Source organism: Centruroides sculpturatus, unplaced genomic scaffold, assembly GCF_000671375.1.
Source record: "Centruroides sculpturatus isolate CEXI.00-Female unplaced genomic scaffold, Cexi_2.0 scaffold957, whole genome shotgun sequence".
Classification (NCBI taxonomy): Eukaryota; Metazoa; Arthropoda; class Arachnida; order Scorpiones; family Buthidae; genus Centruroides; species Centruroides sculpturatus.
Window position 1 is genome coordinate 155,923 of NW_019385314.1, and position 15,799 is coordinate 171,721.

A 15,799-nucleotide genomic window follows, 5' to 3' on the forward strand; every position below is an offset into this window, starting at 1 on the left:
CGCTATTCTTATGCCATATTTTTCAAATGTTTCATGTATTAATGTTTCTATTGAGTTCAACTTTTTCTACCTGGTTTCATCCGTTTTTTATGGGATTTCAAGTATTTTTCACTTATCAATAACTTCATAAGACAATAGTTTTTAAAAACTTTATAGTTTCCTTAGTGTTTCAGTGAATAAATGCATAAAATTTTGTGCATATCGGGAAAGGGAATATTTAGTTAATCACAGGGGATGAAATAGGGAGAGGGGCAGGAGTCCAGGTTTACGTTGTAGACTATACTTTCTTTAGTGTTACAGAAAATAAATATATTAAAAAATATAATAAAGAGCTAAGAACAGAGAAAAACAAACATTCTCACATCTAAAGTAAATACAATAGTAGATAAAAGATCTCAAAACGTGGAGATTTGCAAGAAAACTCGAAAAGTCGAACTCGACACGATTCCAATAATTTTTTCTTGGTATAAATACATCAGAACCACAAAAGTAAAATGGCAAATTATTCTTTAAATATGTTTTTTAAATGATTAGGCTTCTATTAATGAACAAATTTGGCATTTCGACATTGGAAGTGTGGATGAGCTTTACTATAGAGTTGTTACCATCCTCTCTGATAACACAATATCAATTTATAATTTAGAATGTATTTACGTTTATTCTTTATGAGTTTTTAAATTAAATTTTTTTCTCGTGTAGTTAATAATATTACATATAAGACAGAGTAGTTTAATTGGTTATAGTTAAAAATTCAAATTTTAATATTTGAAGTTATTCTGTTAAATATGTATAAAGAAATTTTATTTTATTATGATGTCAATAAAATATAATATGTTAGATAATTGTGTTAAAATATTTTTATTATATTGCAGGATAACACTTGCTTTACTATTACACTCGTGGTATATGATGGAAATTTCCGTCTAAAATTTATATTTTATAACTTTAATAGACGTCAATAAAAAATATAAATTCATCACTATAATAATACAAAGAACTTTATATCACTCTGAATCATAAAAAGAGAAAGAAAAATAAAAAAATTCTAAGTCGAATTTATTGTTGAAAGTAAATCAACAACACAGAATAAAGAAAATATATCAAAATATTAACAGATACGTTAAATATTTTAAAAGTATTGGAAGTATTCTCCTCGTGATATAATGGCACATAAAGGTAAGATTTTTTCTGATTAATTAATTAAAGTCATTTCGTTCCCTTACTTCTTTCCTTTCTCTACCCTTTTTTCTAACATGCATTTTCTCTTCCCATTACAAAACTTACAAATAAACTCTTTAAATCACGTGGCTCTTAACCTGAAATCGAGAAACCTTTTCATATGCGTTAACTCAGAACGAGTTATTTCGGGCATGATCCATAGCGTTAAAACAATTCGATCCTATAGGGTTAGATTTTTTCCAGTGTTTTCTTAGCTCAAATTTTTTCATAATTTTTACTTGCTCGAAAATTTTTATACTGATTTAATGTCACTTTAATGGCGTGCATTAATTACTTAATTATTTTTAATGCGAGATTTTTAACCCAGTTAATCTAATCATTCTAAACTTTTTATGCAAGGATTTAACTTGTAAAGTATTTTTATTAGTGATGTAACGAATATTCGGTTACTATACGGTATTCAGCCTATTCGGCCTATTTTTCGCTATTCGGCAGAATACCGAATACCTAAAAACGGGAGTAAGAAATAACAAAACCACAGTAAATTAATCATTTTGGTATTTAGGCACACCTATTCGTTCGAGAATCGTCGCACATCCGGGTGTCTGACCCTGTCTATTCTTCTTTTTAAGCGCTCGTCTTTGCTCTTCCCTTTCTCTTTGCTCTATCGCTGTTGTCCACGTATGTCTATGGATGCGTCATAATACGCTTTCACGATACTTTCGATTCGTCACTTTTCTGTCGTAGATTTCCCATTTTACAATTACGTGACTCGTAGCCTGGTGATAACGGAGAAAAGAGACAATAGGACGTCGGTATAGATCACAGTTTATGATTTTACAGATTCGAAACAGCTCGGTAGCCCGAACGACCCCAGGCTTTCGCCCGTGCACGCTAAGTGACTTTCATTAGAAGCATTTAGCTTTCCGAAGTCTATGAAACAAATTGTTTGGCATTCACGACCGCGAATTTCGCGCCAATAAGCTGCCTCGAACAAGTCGAGGCAGCTTATTGGTTATCAACTCAATAAGCTGTAGGTTATCAACTCAATAAGGTTATCAACTCAATAAGCTGCCTCGAACAAGTCGAGGCAGCTTATTGAGTTGATAACATAATCGACTTGTTCGATTATGTTATCAACTGAATTTCATAATTATTTTCACATTTTCAGTTTGCGGTCCTTCTCTATTCTTCTTCCGTAATTTACATATGTAGGTCATTTCATTGTTATCCACATTTGATATCATCATTTATCACATACTGTCATGACGCTCTTGTCTGAACTGTCAAGAATTAACGCGATTGGAGAAGCGTAGTGACAATGTGCCAATAGAGAGCGGGGTCCTTGCCATATGGCGGTTTGCGCGTCAATTTTTGTACGTGCGTTAAACAAGCCGAATAGTTTTGCCGAATATTCGGCTATTCGGCCACGCTCCTGGCCGAATATTCGGTATTCGGCCTTAGGCCAAATATACTATTCGTTGCAACGCTGATTTTTATATATTTTCTGATGTCATAATCAACATCCAATAGTTTTTTATTTAATAGATTTTATTATATAGGATTGGGCATAATGGAGTCCGACATTTACGAGGTGAATTTAAAAACAAAAATACAAGAATATAAAAAAATTTTTATTTATTCAAAGTACATGTAATAAGGTTGCATGGTTAGGTTTTAAAAATGATGTCGTCCAATTGTTGGCTTTTACGTGCGATACACATTTGGAGTTGTTCTTTGAAGTATCCTTTACCACGTAACTCACCATCATATCTTGAAAATTCTGGCGATTTCCTGATGAATGGTTTATATGGGAGTCGCATTACAACAATATCTATGTCTTCCACAATCTATTGGACTCAATTCTTGAGCATTCATAATCTTGAAAGTGTGTAACTTAATAACTTAATAGATATACAACGTAAAATGTAAATTATGAGTATTATAAATAATCTTTACTTAAACCTTTAGACTTTTAAATTTGTTCAAATTTTTGCAACAATTTCTTTTCAGTTTATATTCCCGCTCGTTACGTATTGGTATTTTCTATATTTTTGATATACACAATAATGCACTGCCAAAGATCTGTGCTGAATGTCGCTATTATAGCCATGGTTAATCATTCAGCCATATCCAGCATGTATAATACAACATCTTCAAAGGAATGCCCAGCAAAGTCTCAGCAAAATTCTACATCTACTTACAAAGAGGTAAATGTTTAAACATAGAATGTAAGAATATTTAAATAAGAAATTTCAATGTCAAATAACGAATATCATGCACAAACTTGTTTTGTAAATTGCTATTTATGTTACTATTAAATTAAATTTTAGTATTTTTGTGTGTGTTTGTGTCTAAATTAAGAAATATCACGGAACTTTAGTTTTTTCAAGGCTCACGTAGTAATTTCAATGTTTGGAATTATTTTTCTTCGTAAAGTCTTATTAAAATCGTCAAATTTAAATATGAAAGTTGAATCATATATAAATCGTAATTTGAACTTTATAAAGTTAGTTTACAAAATTACTGAAATTTCTAGATTTAATTACTGCCTAAATTAATTTTAAAGATGTTTAAAGGTGCAGTAATACTCTGAGTTACATAACACGCAGTTAGGTAAAGCGTTAATTTCAAAAATTGGAAAACATCTGAGTAGTGTATCATGTAATTTTACGTGTATTTATCATAGAATTATTTTATATCGAACATTCATTCATTATTTTTCTCTCTTTCTTTCGCACTGTACTAATTTATTACTTTAGTGATTTGCTTAATTATTTACTTTTCGATCTAATTGTAAGCATGTACCCAAGCGTACTGGACACTCTGTCTCTTAAACAAGGTTTTTCTACAGTACTCGGTGAATGTCGAGCAGATAAACTACGCACACTTTCATTGCTTGCTTTCTATAAGTATTTTTTCATGTAATTAGTGTAGATTGCCTGGAATGATTTGATCGATAAATAACCTATACATTAATACATAGTGTTCGTCGTTTATTTACATTACTGTTTTTGATTATATATGTGCTATGTATTTTTGTTGTTCTTTTATACAAAAAATAATAAATAATATATGTACAGTACTCATACAAAAAATAGTGTTGAGTTATTAATTACGTAGTTACACTTAAGCAACTTACAAATTCGAGTTACGTAAAGGTCTATGGTTCGCATTACTTACGTAACTCGGTATATTACAGTATTGAAGTCCCGAACGTTTGAAAGCCAGTCAAATTTTATAATATTTAACTTATAAAATCAACCATTCACTGAAATTAGTTTTTCAGACAGGAAAACTGTCGTGCAGAAAAGAACCACATATTTTCATAATTACTACCACAAAGCAGAAAATCATAAAATTTACCAAAATGCTGATCACTGTAAACTATGGAACAGAAATTTTGCTTCAGTGAAACTAAGTAAATTTTGATATGAATGTTTTTTAAATAATTTTGATAGTATACTGTACTGTAAGATCTCGTTTTATGCGGTGGATACGTTTTACAGAAAAGCGCATATAAAAAATTCGCATAAAAGAAGACTTTACTTGCCTTGAAAAAGTAGGGATACGTTCCGTAATTTTCTAAAATCGCATAAAACCAAAACAACGAGTTAAAATTAACTTAAAACCGCAAAGAAAGTTTGCAGAAATTAAAAGAAATAGACTGCTGTATAAATTACTTCGAATGTCTGAAAGAAATTCATATAAAAGCTTAAAATAAACTTGTATTCAAACTTAATTCAGTTTATTTTATTGAAAGTAATACAAGGGGAATCTCCTAATTGCAAAAGCTCACTCTAAAAACAAATCACTGACATCTGGATGTTAAGAGTTAATTAAAACATCTTTAGTTCCACGTCCGAGTTAACTCGGTAAGATTACATAGCGTTGCATAAAACACGGTCCTTGAGGCGTGACTTTTTTTTTTGAATTTTTGGAATGTTTTTTAAGTCTCCAAACTTTTTAAAAATATTTAAAAATATACGGCCAGCTAGTGTTCACCCTACTTTAAACCGTTGTCCTCCCGCGACGTCTATGAGAATGCCCCGGGAAATCCAACTCCAGCTGTGTTCAAGGTTATCCAGATGTGTAAACAATGACTCATCCGTGTTAAATTTCACAGAATGGCGAGACAAAGGAAGTTAATTAAACTTTGAAGCTTTTTCTTCAAAATTAACGCATTTCTTTCGTTTTTTTCAGTTTTAAGTATTTTTTATGTTTAATTACACTTATGTCAAAAATTGCTAGGAACTAAAGCGATTAAGGTAGTTCTAGCTGTCCTTTACATCCATAAACGTTATATGTCAGTGGAACAAATGGAGTGAGCTTTGAGCGTTCCATGATTTTTGGAGACTGTTTATAAGCGGGCTTCCTAAACAAGCTTATATGTATGCTTGTCCAAGAAATTTTTAGATGAAATACAAACCGCACAACTTCAAAATCGCATAAAAATAATCCGCATAAAAAGAGACCTTACAGTACATTATTGTTCTGTTTGATTTTTGACAACATATCATTATGAACTTCGCATAAATACTTTACAGCTGATAGTGTTTAATTAAAGAAATAATTTCATATAAATTTATGATTGTAATAATGCCAGAAAATTGCTTTTGAAAAATATTTTTATATTCTTCAATGCAGTAGAGTATTAATATTCACATTCATGTCAACATACAGTAAATTAAAACCATAAAAACTCTTCAGTTTCTTTATTTGAATTCTTGTGTTTCTTCTCTAGATTCGATTCTAGGTCAAGCAGAGTATTATGCGAACAATATACTATCTCAGCCGTACTTTCCTTCATTCTTCAAGTTCTCTAACAAAATGTGAGAATAACCTCTTAACGTTAACAGAGGAATGATAAATGCAAGACACAGAAACTAAAAACGTGAAGAAGTTCACAAATAACAGAATATTAAATCAAACTGTATAAAGTCCTAAAATCTAAGACATAACACTAGAAAGCTTCTATTATTCATTGCAATATAGAAAGAAGTGTGCGCAAAGACAAACATAATGCATATCTNAGAGACCTTACAGTACATTATTATTCCATTTGATTTTTGACAACATATCATTATGAACTTCGCATAAATACTTTACAGCTGACAGTGTTTAATTAAAGAAATAATTTCACATAAATTTATGATTGTAATAATGCCAGAAAATTACTTTTGAAAAATATTTTTATATTCTTCAATGCAGCAGAATATTAATATTCACATTCATGTCAACATACAGTAAATTACAACCATAAAAACTCTTCAGTTTCTTTATTTGAATTCTTGTGTTTCTTCTCTAGATTCGATTCTAGGTCAAGCAGAGTATTATGCGAACAATCTACTATCTCAGCCGTACTTCCCTTTCTTCTTCAATTTCTCTAACAAAATGTGAGAATAACCTCTTAACGTTAACAGAGGAATGATAAATGCAAGACACAGAAACTAAAAACGTGAACAAGTTCACAAATAACAGAATATTAAATCAAACTGTATAGAGTCCTAAAATCTAAGACATAACACTAGAAAGCTTCTATTATTCATTGCAATATAGAAAGAAGTGTGCGCAAAGACAAACATAATGCATATCTGAACAGACAACCTATATTAAATTCCTATACTTCATTGAGATAAAGGACTCAATCTTGGATGAACCCAAAACGGCACTCTAATGTATTAATCGCCTGAACCATTTTCCATCACAAATTGTTTGTTGTTATACAAAATATAGATTATTGTATAGTAGAGTGTAGAATAGTATACACTATATTCTACTATACAATTCTACTCTACAGTTATATTCTGAATTAAACAATTAAATTCTACTATACCAAACTACTTGAATCTGTTTGGAAATGTTTGTATTTAGAATTAATCCACGAGTGGATTAATCAGTGTTAATTGTATGACAGAATGGCAGTGGGGAAAAAATCTTCTTACTGACGATATGTTACGTTTATTGAGTTGTCATATTAAACGATGGTAATTGCAATTTATTTCTTAAATCATTTTTAAGAATTTCAGTAATAGACCTTTATTTAGTGCATCAACTATTATTGCTATTCTTTAGGGTTCTTATGTATGGACACAACCCACTCAAGGAATAATTCTGGGAGGTGAATATTACGGTTTCGTAATAGCCGAACTCGTTGGAGGGACCATTACTTTTTTATTCGGTCCAAAGAAAACGTTCATAATATCTTCATTTCTCTCTTCAATATTCTGCATTTTAACACCCTTTTGTGCAGATGTCGGTGTTTCAGTTATATCTTTATGTCAAGCTATCTTCGGATTTGGACAGGTAAAAATTTACTTCTATAATGTCATTGAAGACTGGAGAATAATAAGGATCTTTTCAATCGTAGGGTCTTGTATTTTACGGATCTCTTACACTGTTAGGAAGATGGAGTCCAGAAAACGAAAAGTCCACATTATCATCAGTTTCATTTTCTGGTATGCAACTCGGTACGTTTGTTGGTTTAATTACGACAGGATATGTCTGTCAACACATAGGATGGCCTTTTAGCTTCTACACATTTGGTAAATAAAAACACACAAATGCTTTTCCAATGTATATATGCGACTATATCTTTTGTAATCTGTATATTTGACAGGTGTATGTGGGATTGTCTTTTCTTTATGTGTTACGTTCACAGTTTATGACAGACCTCAAGAACATCCCAGAATATCTGACAAAGAATTGACGTTTCTTAACGAATGCGTAACAAACATCACCTCAACAGAAACGGTAACGTTATTTTCTGCTGTATTTTATTTCGATTGATCACTCATAAATACATTTTTACTTGAAACAGAAGTTGAATATTCCCTGGAAACAAATTTTAACATCCAGAATAGTATGGATACTTGCTATGACGAAAATATGTCTTGGTTTCGGTTATTTTACAATATTGACTAAGATTCCATCATATTTAGAGATTATTCTTCACTTTCCTATCCAGCAGGTATGCTCTTTTTTATACATAAGTGTTATATCAACAAATTTATGTATATTATCCGTGTTTTAGAATGGAATTGTGAGTGCGTTAGTTTATTCCGTGGATTGTATAGCGATATTTATTTCTGGTTTCATTGCTGATTTCATAAAATCTCGTAAATATTTAAGTATAACTAATATCAGAAAACTTTGCGAAATAATTGGTAAGGAACTTCAGTCTTAATTTTATAAAATTTTTTTCTAAAATTTCAGTCAGAACGTTAATACGTATTTTCGTATTTCAACTGTAGCTACGTGTGGTCCGGCATTATGCATCTTAGCGATTTCATTTCTGGGATGCGAGAAAACAAATATAATTATTTGTTTAATGATTGGAATGGGATGTTTCGGCTTTTATATTTCAGGAGATGTTGCAATAGTGCTTGATTTAGCTCCAGAATTTGCAGGTAAGTCATTATTTTTCTTAATTTTAACAATACACTGTGTGTATTTATATCGTACTCGAAGTTTTTTACTGACAAAAAGCTGAAGTGTGCGGATTGTTCTAAAGAAATTAAATAATATTATTCAGATAGCCAGAAAATTGACTCGGCATTCAGCATTGTTCCACTTGATTGCTAAAATTATGCAATATTCTTTCGGTTTGGCCTAAAAATTCTTTGTAAGCATGCACAACAAATAAAGTGTTGAAAAGCTCGATATTACCATAAAGCCGATCAAATATTCATGTTTTTGCAACATGAATATTTGATATTTTTATTTTTATGGCCGATATGCAAAAAAAAAGAAATTCCTTTTCAAAGATCTTTGCATTCATAAACTGAGGAAACCTTGAAACAAAGAGGCAAATGGGAATTGTTTTCTGTAATGTATGAATGTTAGTGTATGGATGGGTACGATTTTGTTCATTCAGTTTGAAGCTTAATAACTCTTGTGCCTTTTTTCAAAATTTTTTGAATTTTTTCAGCCAGGTTTGTGTATTAAGCGATTGATGCTGTTATATTATGGTGGTTAACTGTCGAGGGAATGAGAAGATGGACAAGAGATTTTTTTTGTGATATTTCTCGTGTAGTTGATCGTAATAAACAATGCTTTTTATAAATCTTATATCCACTTTGTAAAGTTAAGCTTTTTGCAATTTTATAACATTTAATTATATAAAAAGTGTTTAAAATAAAGGCTAATAACGAATGACACAACACAATTTTAAAGTTTATGGGAAAGCTATTCAACTCGTTCTTCGATTTTTTAAACGGTGTTTAAGAATGTTCACTTGACATATATCTTTTTGTATATTTGTCATTACATCTCTGTTTTTGTCACGAATCATACCCAGAAGTTACGGTTTGTCAGTAAATTATTGAGCCAGTGACGTAACCAGCTTCACAACCACAGAGAAGCTGTCATACCACGTCTTGTGACATAGTGTGTCATACTGGGGCACGTTATAGGTTCATGGAGCACCAGGCCAATTTCAATTATGGCATCCATCTACGGTGTTGAGTTTAAACATTTTAGTTCAGAGAATTTTTGGGATATTCTTTCCAAATTCTCGTTCGTTTTTAACGCGACCTCTGACCTACTAACAATATGAAAATAAATCGAAATCTGTAGATTTTGTCATTTAAAGGATGAACAATAAAGATTGTAAAATTTTAAAATAATAAAAAATATTTTATACAATGTTTAACAAGTTTTACTTAATTTAATTTCTATCTAGGTGTCATTTTCGGATTGACTGATAGTTTATATAACGCTGCAGGTATATTTTCACCCTATGTTGCTGGAGTTATATTAGATAAAAACGTAAGTCAAAACTTTTAATTTATGTTTACTTACATAACATATTCATAATTTTTATTAATTTTTACATATAAGCAAGGAGACTTGATTCAATGGAACTACGTTTTTTATATGGTCTCTTCCGCTTACATTCTTGGTGGTATAATTTTTATATTTGGAGCTACTGCAAAAGTTCAACCTTGGGCTACCATTAATACAGACAACAAGAAACAAGACAACAATTAATCATGAATATAAATCGAATTTTATTTAAAACGATAAAAATTCTTCTTATAGAATAATTAGAAGCCAAGACGTATAAAATTAGTTATGGTAGATATACTAGCACTATCCCTACCATTGCCCTGCTTGATAGTAGAAAAATATGCGATTAGTTTGATGACAGAAGACAATAAGAGACAGATATTGTGATAATTGATCACATTTGTATAAATCATTCCAACAACAATTTATCATAATCTCTGAAAAATGTATATTATTATTCGAGCAAATCATTGAATAAATTACCACAGACTCGATTTTCGGTCGGGTTGTTTAGATTTTTACGTTTATGATCGATATAAATTTTCTGTCTCTTTCTATATATAAAACTCTTTTTATGTATAATTTTTCATAATCTCTGAAAAATGTATATTATTATTCGAGCAAATCATTGAATTAATTACCCAGACTCGATTTTTGGTCGGGTTGTTTAGATTTTTAGGTTTACGATCGATATAAATTTTCTGTCTCTTTCTACATATAAAACTCTCTCTATATGTAATAAAAACGTTTATTACAAATGTGGAAGTATTAAATTTTATTTTACCTTATTTTAACTACAGTAAGACCTATATTAAAAATGTATAAATATTAACTTTGCTTGAATTATTACATGAACTCGAAAAAATAATTAAAGTTTTACTTTATATTAATGTGTGAAGTTTAATAATTTATAATATAATTTTAAAAAATTGCAAGTTTGTAGTGAAACAATCGCATGAAAAATTTGCCTTATTGCCTTTGCCTTATTGTTAAAATAAAATTAATTTAATTAAGATCTGTGATTGAAAAATTAATTTTGTGATTTACAAAACTTATTAAATTATTTCACAACGTATACCGAATTACAGTGGAATCCCGGTTAACGAACGTCCTGGTTAACGACAAATCGGTTAACGAACTTTTATTTTGCAAAAATTTTGTCTCGGATAACGAACAAAATTCGGATAACGAACGTAACGGTATTTTGTGTCAAACTTTAGTTGGTGTTAGGCATGTGCGAGTTAAGCATTGCTTTTCCGAGTGTTTGTGCTATACTTACTTTTTCAGTTTTGTGATTTATATATTTAATCAATATGGTATGAAAGAAAGAAAAATGTCATAGTGGCAATAGAAAACGACAACGCAATATAAACGACAATGCGCTATCGTATTTGAGAAAAATTTTGATTAAAAGAGTAAGACAATCAACTTTAGATCAATTTCTTGTTCCTTACGCAAAGAGTTTGTTTCTTTGTTAAGTTATGGCAACGCAACACTTGGGCGATCTGACTAGGGGGANGCAAGTTTGTAGTGAAACAATCGCATGAAAAATGAAATCACATAAAACCGAGGTCTCAGACACATTTTAAAAATACGGTTTTAATATTAGTGGAAAAATCCTCAAAAAATACAATGGCCAAAAGCAATTATTACATAAAAATACCATGCCTATTCGTGTTAAATAATGTTACCTCTACTTAGTAAGAAATTATTCATTAATTAATCAATGATGTGAAAAATTATAATACGAACAGCACCATGACTCAAAGATATGGAAACGACCTCAGGCCGTTTTCATTTGTCAAATGAGGTAAAAATAGCGTCACAGGAGTTGAGAACATGGCTTACGTAAAGCTTCCACAAGCTGTACTAGCGCTGAAAAACAGTGAATCTTCGAACAAGGGGATTACTGTCAAGATGATTGTGTCTCTGTTTTAAAGCATTCAAAGCGAGGAACTGTAAAGCCTGGACTCCACATTACCGGAATCCGCTACGTAATCGTAAAACTGAAAGCCAAACTGACAAAACTTTCAGTTTTGTAACGTTCAGTTGGACAGAAACAAGACCGAACGCAGAGTTAAAAATTATTTAACTTTTCCGTTTTTGTCCCGCGCTTCTGTCGTACTGCAACCAATAAAAACGCAAGGATTTGTGACGGGTACTCACGCGCATTAGTCACGTGTAGTTTGATTGTCGTAATGGCGGAAAGTGTAGCAAAAACGATGAGGAAACAAATAGATTTGGAATTCTTCATGGAAGAAGTTATAAAATGCACATGTCTGTACGACAAAAAATGTAAATAATTCAAAGATTATTAACAATAAAATTGTTAATAAATGCAGAGAAAGCGTGGCAAAATCCGTAGCCTCGTCCATGTTTGACTCTACGACAATTACAGAATTGATCAACAGATGGCGCATTTCTAGTGGAGTCCAGTTAAAATGAAAACATAACTGAAACGAAAACTATATGTTTCAGTTCTGTTTCTGAGTTTCTGTTTTCAGGTAATGTGGAGTCCAGGCTTAATCGAAGTCCTTGAGCGTTTGGTTCCTACAACGTAAAACTCCAATAGAAATGACGTGTTTACTTTCTATTTTGTATTTTTGCGGTACGATGAAACATTTCGAGTTTTGCCAAATGACGCTACGTGTGTATCGTTTATGGTACAGTACACCCTCCTATAATACGGTAGATACATTCTGTTTTATATGAATTTGTGTTGTACGATCAGTTAAATACATGAGTTAATCACAGCATGGCACGTATGCAGTTTAAAGACTATGCCTGTTTGAAAGATTTTCTTCCATAAAATTAATCGATTTTAGACTAATTTGAATTAACATTTCCAAAACACGTATTTGGGAGTAATCCATATAAACTATGCCATAAACAAAAAATTGTAGGATTACTTACCGAGTGTGCACCGTTCGACGACGCCATTGCTTAAGCTTGTTTTTGTCGTGGAGCGGCGCATCGAACGGCGGGAACGTGTTTCCTGATAATTTATTTTTCTGCGAAAAATTTGCTGACAGTTGGAGACATCATTAATAAAAATATAATTTTTATAGCCGCTAAATAATAAATGGTTTTTAGTAGGTTCGCTGTTTCATATAAATTTTTTATATGAAATAATTATTTCTGCTTAAACGTGAATGTGACATTCAAAAAAATTTCCGCAAAATAAAAACCCCTCCAAAAAATGTTTTTACAAAAAAGTATATAAAAAATATAAATAATTTAAAATAAATGCTTGAAAACAGCTGGAGTCCACTTTCTCATGTATGCTTCAGGGGAATATTGGTCTAAAGCTTGAGGAGAGCTAACTCACTGCATTTGTTCAAATATAACACAATATTGTCGATTTTTATTCTATTAAATTACCAGGGGACCAAAAACAAGTATAGGAAAAAAATTCTACTGAACAAAATACAAAAAAACCTGTTTAAGTCATAAAAACATCCAATAGCATTTTAAAAAATTTACCGAAGTCAAATCTGTGAAATAGGAGTTTAGAACGATTTAATTAATTTGATTAGAAAACTCTCATAAAACAATAGCGCGATTAATCACGTAATTAATAAATCGTCGTAAAATATTTTTTCGCGGTAGAAATAATTAATGAAATTTGCACAGATCATAGATAACAATGTATATTTGCTAATCCATACATTTTCGGAAAAGTTATAAGTCAAGGGTTTTTAATGGTGCTTTAAGGACCATGCCCGAGATAACTCGGGATATGGACTGCGTAGCGTCACGCGTAGCCCGAGTTAACTCGGGTTATGGGCGGAAAGGTTTTTAAACTCAACAGTTTGTGCAATATCCGCGATTTGTCTAGATTCGACCAATCCTGTTGCGACACGAGTCGGCGATGACGTTTTACCGCATTATACGAGTTTATTTTAGCATGTTTATATAAATACAATCGCAATTTTTTCGCCGTTATATATGAATCCATATTATATAAACACGTTTCATAGGGAAATCTACTGTACTGTATTACTAAATCCAGCGAATGTAATACAGTAGACCCCCTATAATATTGTTGATAATTCCGTGTTATATGAATTCCATGTTGTATGAGTCACTTAGATTTTACAAATACGTGAGCCGGGCACAGAACGACACACGTATTTGTAAAATCTAAGTGACTCGTACAACATGGAATTCATATAACTCGGAATTATCAACAATATTATTGGGGGGTCTACTGTAATTTGCAGAATTACCTCGTGTGTAACGAAATGTTTTAATAGACGAATTACAGACGCAGTAAGAAAATCAATATCTTTTCTGAGCAATCAGGGATCGAATGAATCGAAGTAGGTAATTTAGGAATTTTAATGGGAACCGTGTTCCAGTTATGGCAGGCCCCATTTTTATTTTTCCGTCTGATTTGTTCTGGATACTAGTCAATGAGTGTTGATGAAAGATCGTCTTAGTGTGAACAGCAATATGGGAATAGCTAAAAATTGAATTTGCCAGGGATAACGCAGCCACTTACCGAAGGTGCAGCGCCGTTTGTAATCCACGGAAACGTGATTTCTTTCAAACAAATATATGTTTGATGCATTTCAGTTGTATTAAACTTTTTATATTTGTATAGTACATATTTAATGTAAATTCCAGTAAATATTTAAATTGAATTTCGTTTGTTACAATACTTTTTATTGGGTAAACCTATTATACTCAGAGCAATAGCACTGCATTGGCAATGGGGCAAATGCTACGACGTTGTTGCTAAGATCTTATGTGAGGAACCGGGGTAGATAAATGTAATCCCTAACACTTACTCGGCTACTAATCTAAAAGATTCGCCCGCAGAGTTGTAGGATGGCTTTCAAAAGTGTTTTTACATCAACGTTCGTAAAATCCCAATCTACAGTCGGAATTCCCGACACCAGCCTAAAAACTTAGCAATAGACACGCAGTTACGTATTTAAATCACTCTGTCGAGTGGGAGAGACTGTGGATATGTAGTAAGATTTTGGCATGGAATGGACTTCATAGAGGACGCCATTTGTTTAAGAAAACAATTGATATTATAATAAAAATAAGACAAGATATAATACAAATAAGAAGCTAAGGATTATACGCTATACCTATCTCGCAAGTGAGAGAGAGAATTTACATAAATTTAAGGTATAATACCTCGACTGAGTAGCTTGAATTGTTGATCGGCGTTGATCAGAGTGGAGTTTCGGTATGTTTCGGTCGAGCGGGAGACGATCGATTCTAGCGGCGTACAAGAGCAAATGGTCTACGTTCTGGCGGACAACTTCTATATTTTTCTTTCAAGAAGAATTTGCGAGGCATGTCTAGGCAGAGAAGGATTGACTGAAAAGGCACTGATCAGAGAAAGTGGTCGGTTTTTCTCCGATTTCCGACCAATGGCAGATCTCTATTTCGGACTCTAACGGGATGTACTGGGGGATTGTCGAAAATGGGAGTGGACATCCAGATAGTGGTCGAATTCAAAAGATAAGGTGTGTGAGACAGTAAGTTAATTTACCATTTTTTCCTAAAAACGACAATACGTTTCCCTTGGTGAAAACAACAAGTGGAAGAAATTTACTTTTCACATTAATTTATTAACAATTTTGAAAGGAAAATATTTGAATAATTTGAAAATAAATCAAATATTTGAAAGGAAAATATTACCAACCTATTAAAAGATGAATAATCTGCCAAGTGTTTAAGAAGTGTCACTACATTGTGTTTATGAAAAGTAAAACGAAATTAATTAAAAAAAACACAGTGTCATTGGAATAAAAAAAGAAAATTCCCTTTTTTATTCTCTTTCTCATAGAGAAAATGCGATATAATATTT

General features: G+C 31.7%; 1 protein-coding gene across 1 annotated transcript in view; it reads left to right on the forward strand.

Annotated features, from left to right (window-relative positions):
* Window positions 1-1,039: 1,039 nt before the first annotated feature.
* The window catches only part of LOC111637520 (sialin-like), a 78,629-nt gene continuing 63,869 nt past the window's right edge, over window positions 1,040-15,799 (forward strand). Inside the window, exons 1-9 of the mRNA XM_023383028.1 lie at window positions 1,040-1,176; window positions 3,193-3,389; window positions 7,255-7,485; window positions 7,550-7,724; window positions 7,799-7,932; window positions 8,000-8,149; window positions 8,213-8,345; window positions 8,433-8,588; window positions 9,863-9,948. Of these exons, the coding sequence (XP_023238796.1) occupies window positions 1,164-1,176; window positions 3,193-3,389; window positions 7,255-7,485; window positions 7,550-7,724; window positions 7,799-7,932; window positions 8,000-8,149; window positions 8,213-8,345; window positions 8,433-8,588; window positions 9,863-9,948 (1,275 nt within the window). The 5' untranslated portion in view covers window positions 1,040-1,163. The remainder of the gene's footprint in view (window positions 1,177-3,192; window positions 3,390-7,254; window positions 7,486-7,549; window positions 7,725-7,798; window positions 7,933-7,999; window positions 8,150-8,212; window positions 8,346-8,432; window positions 8,589-9,862; window positions 9,949-15,799) is intronic.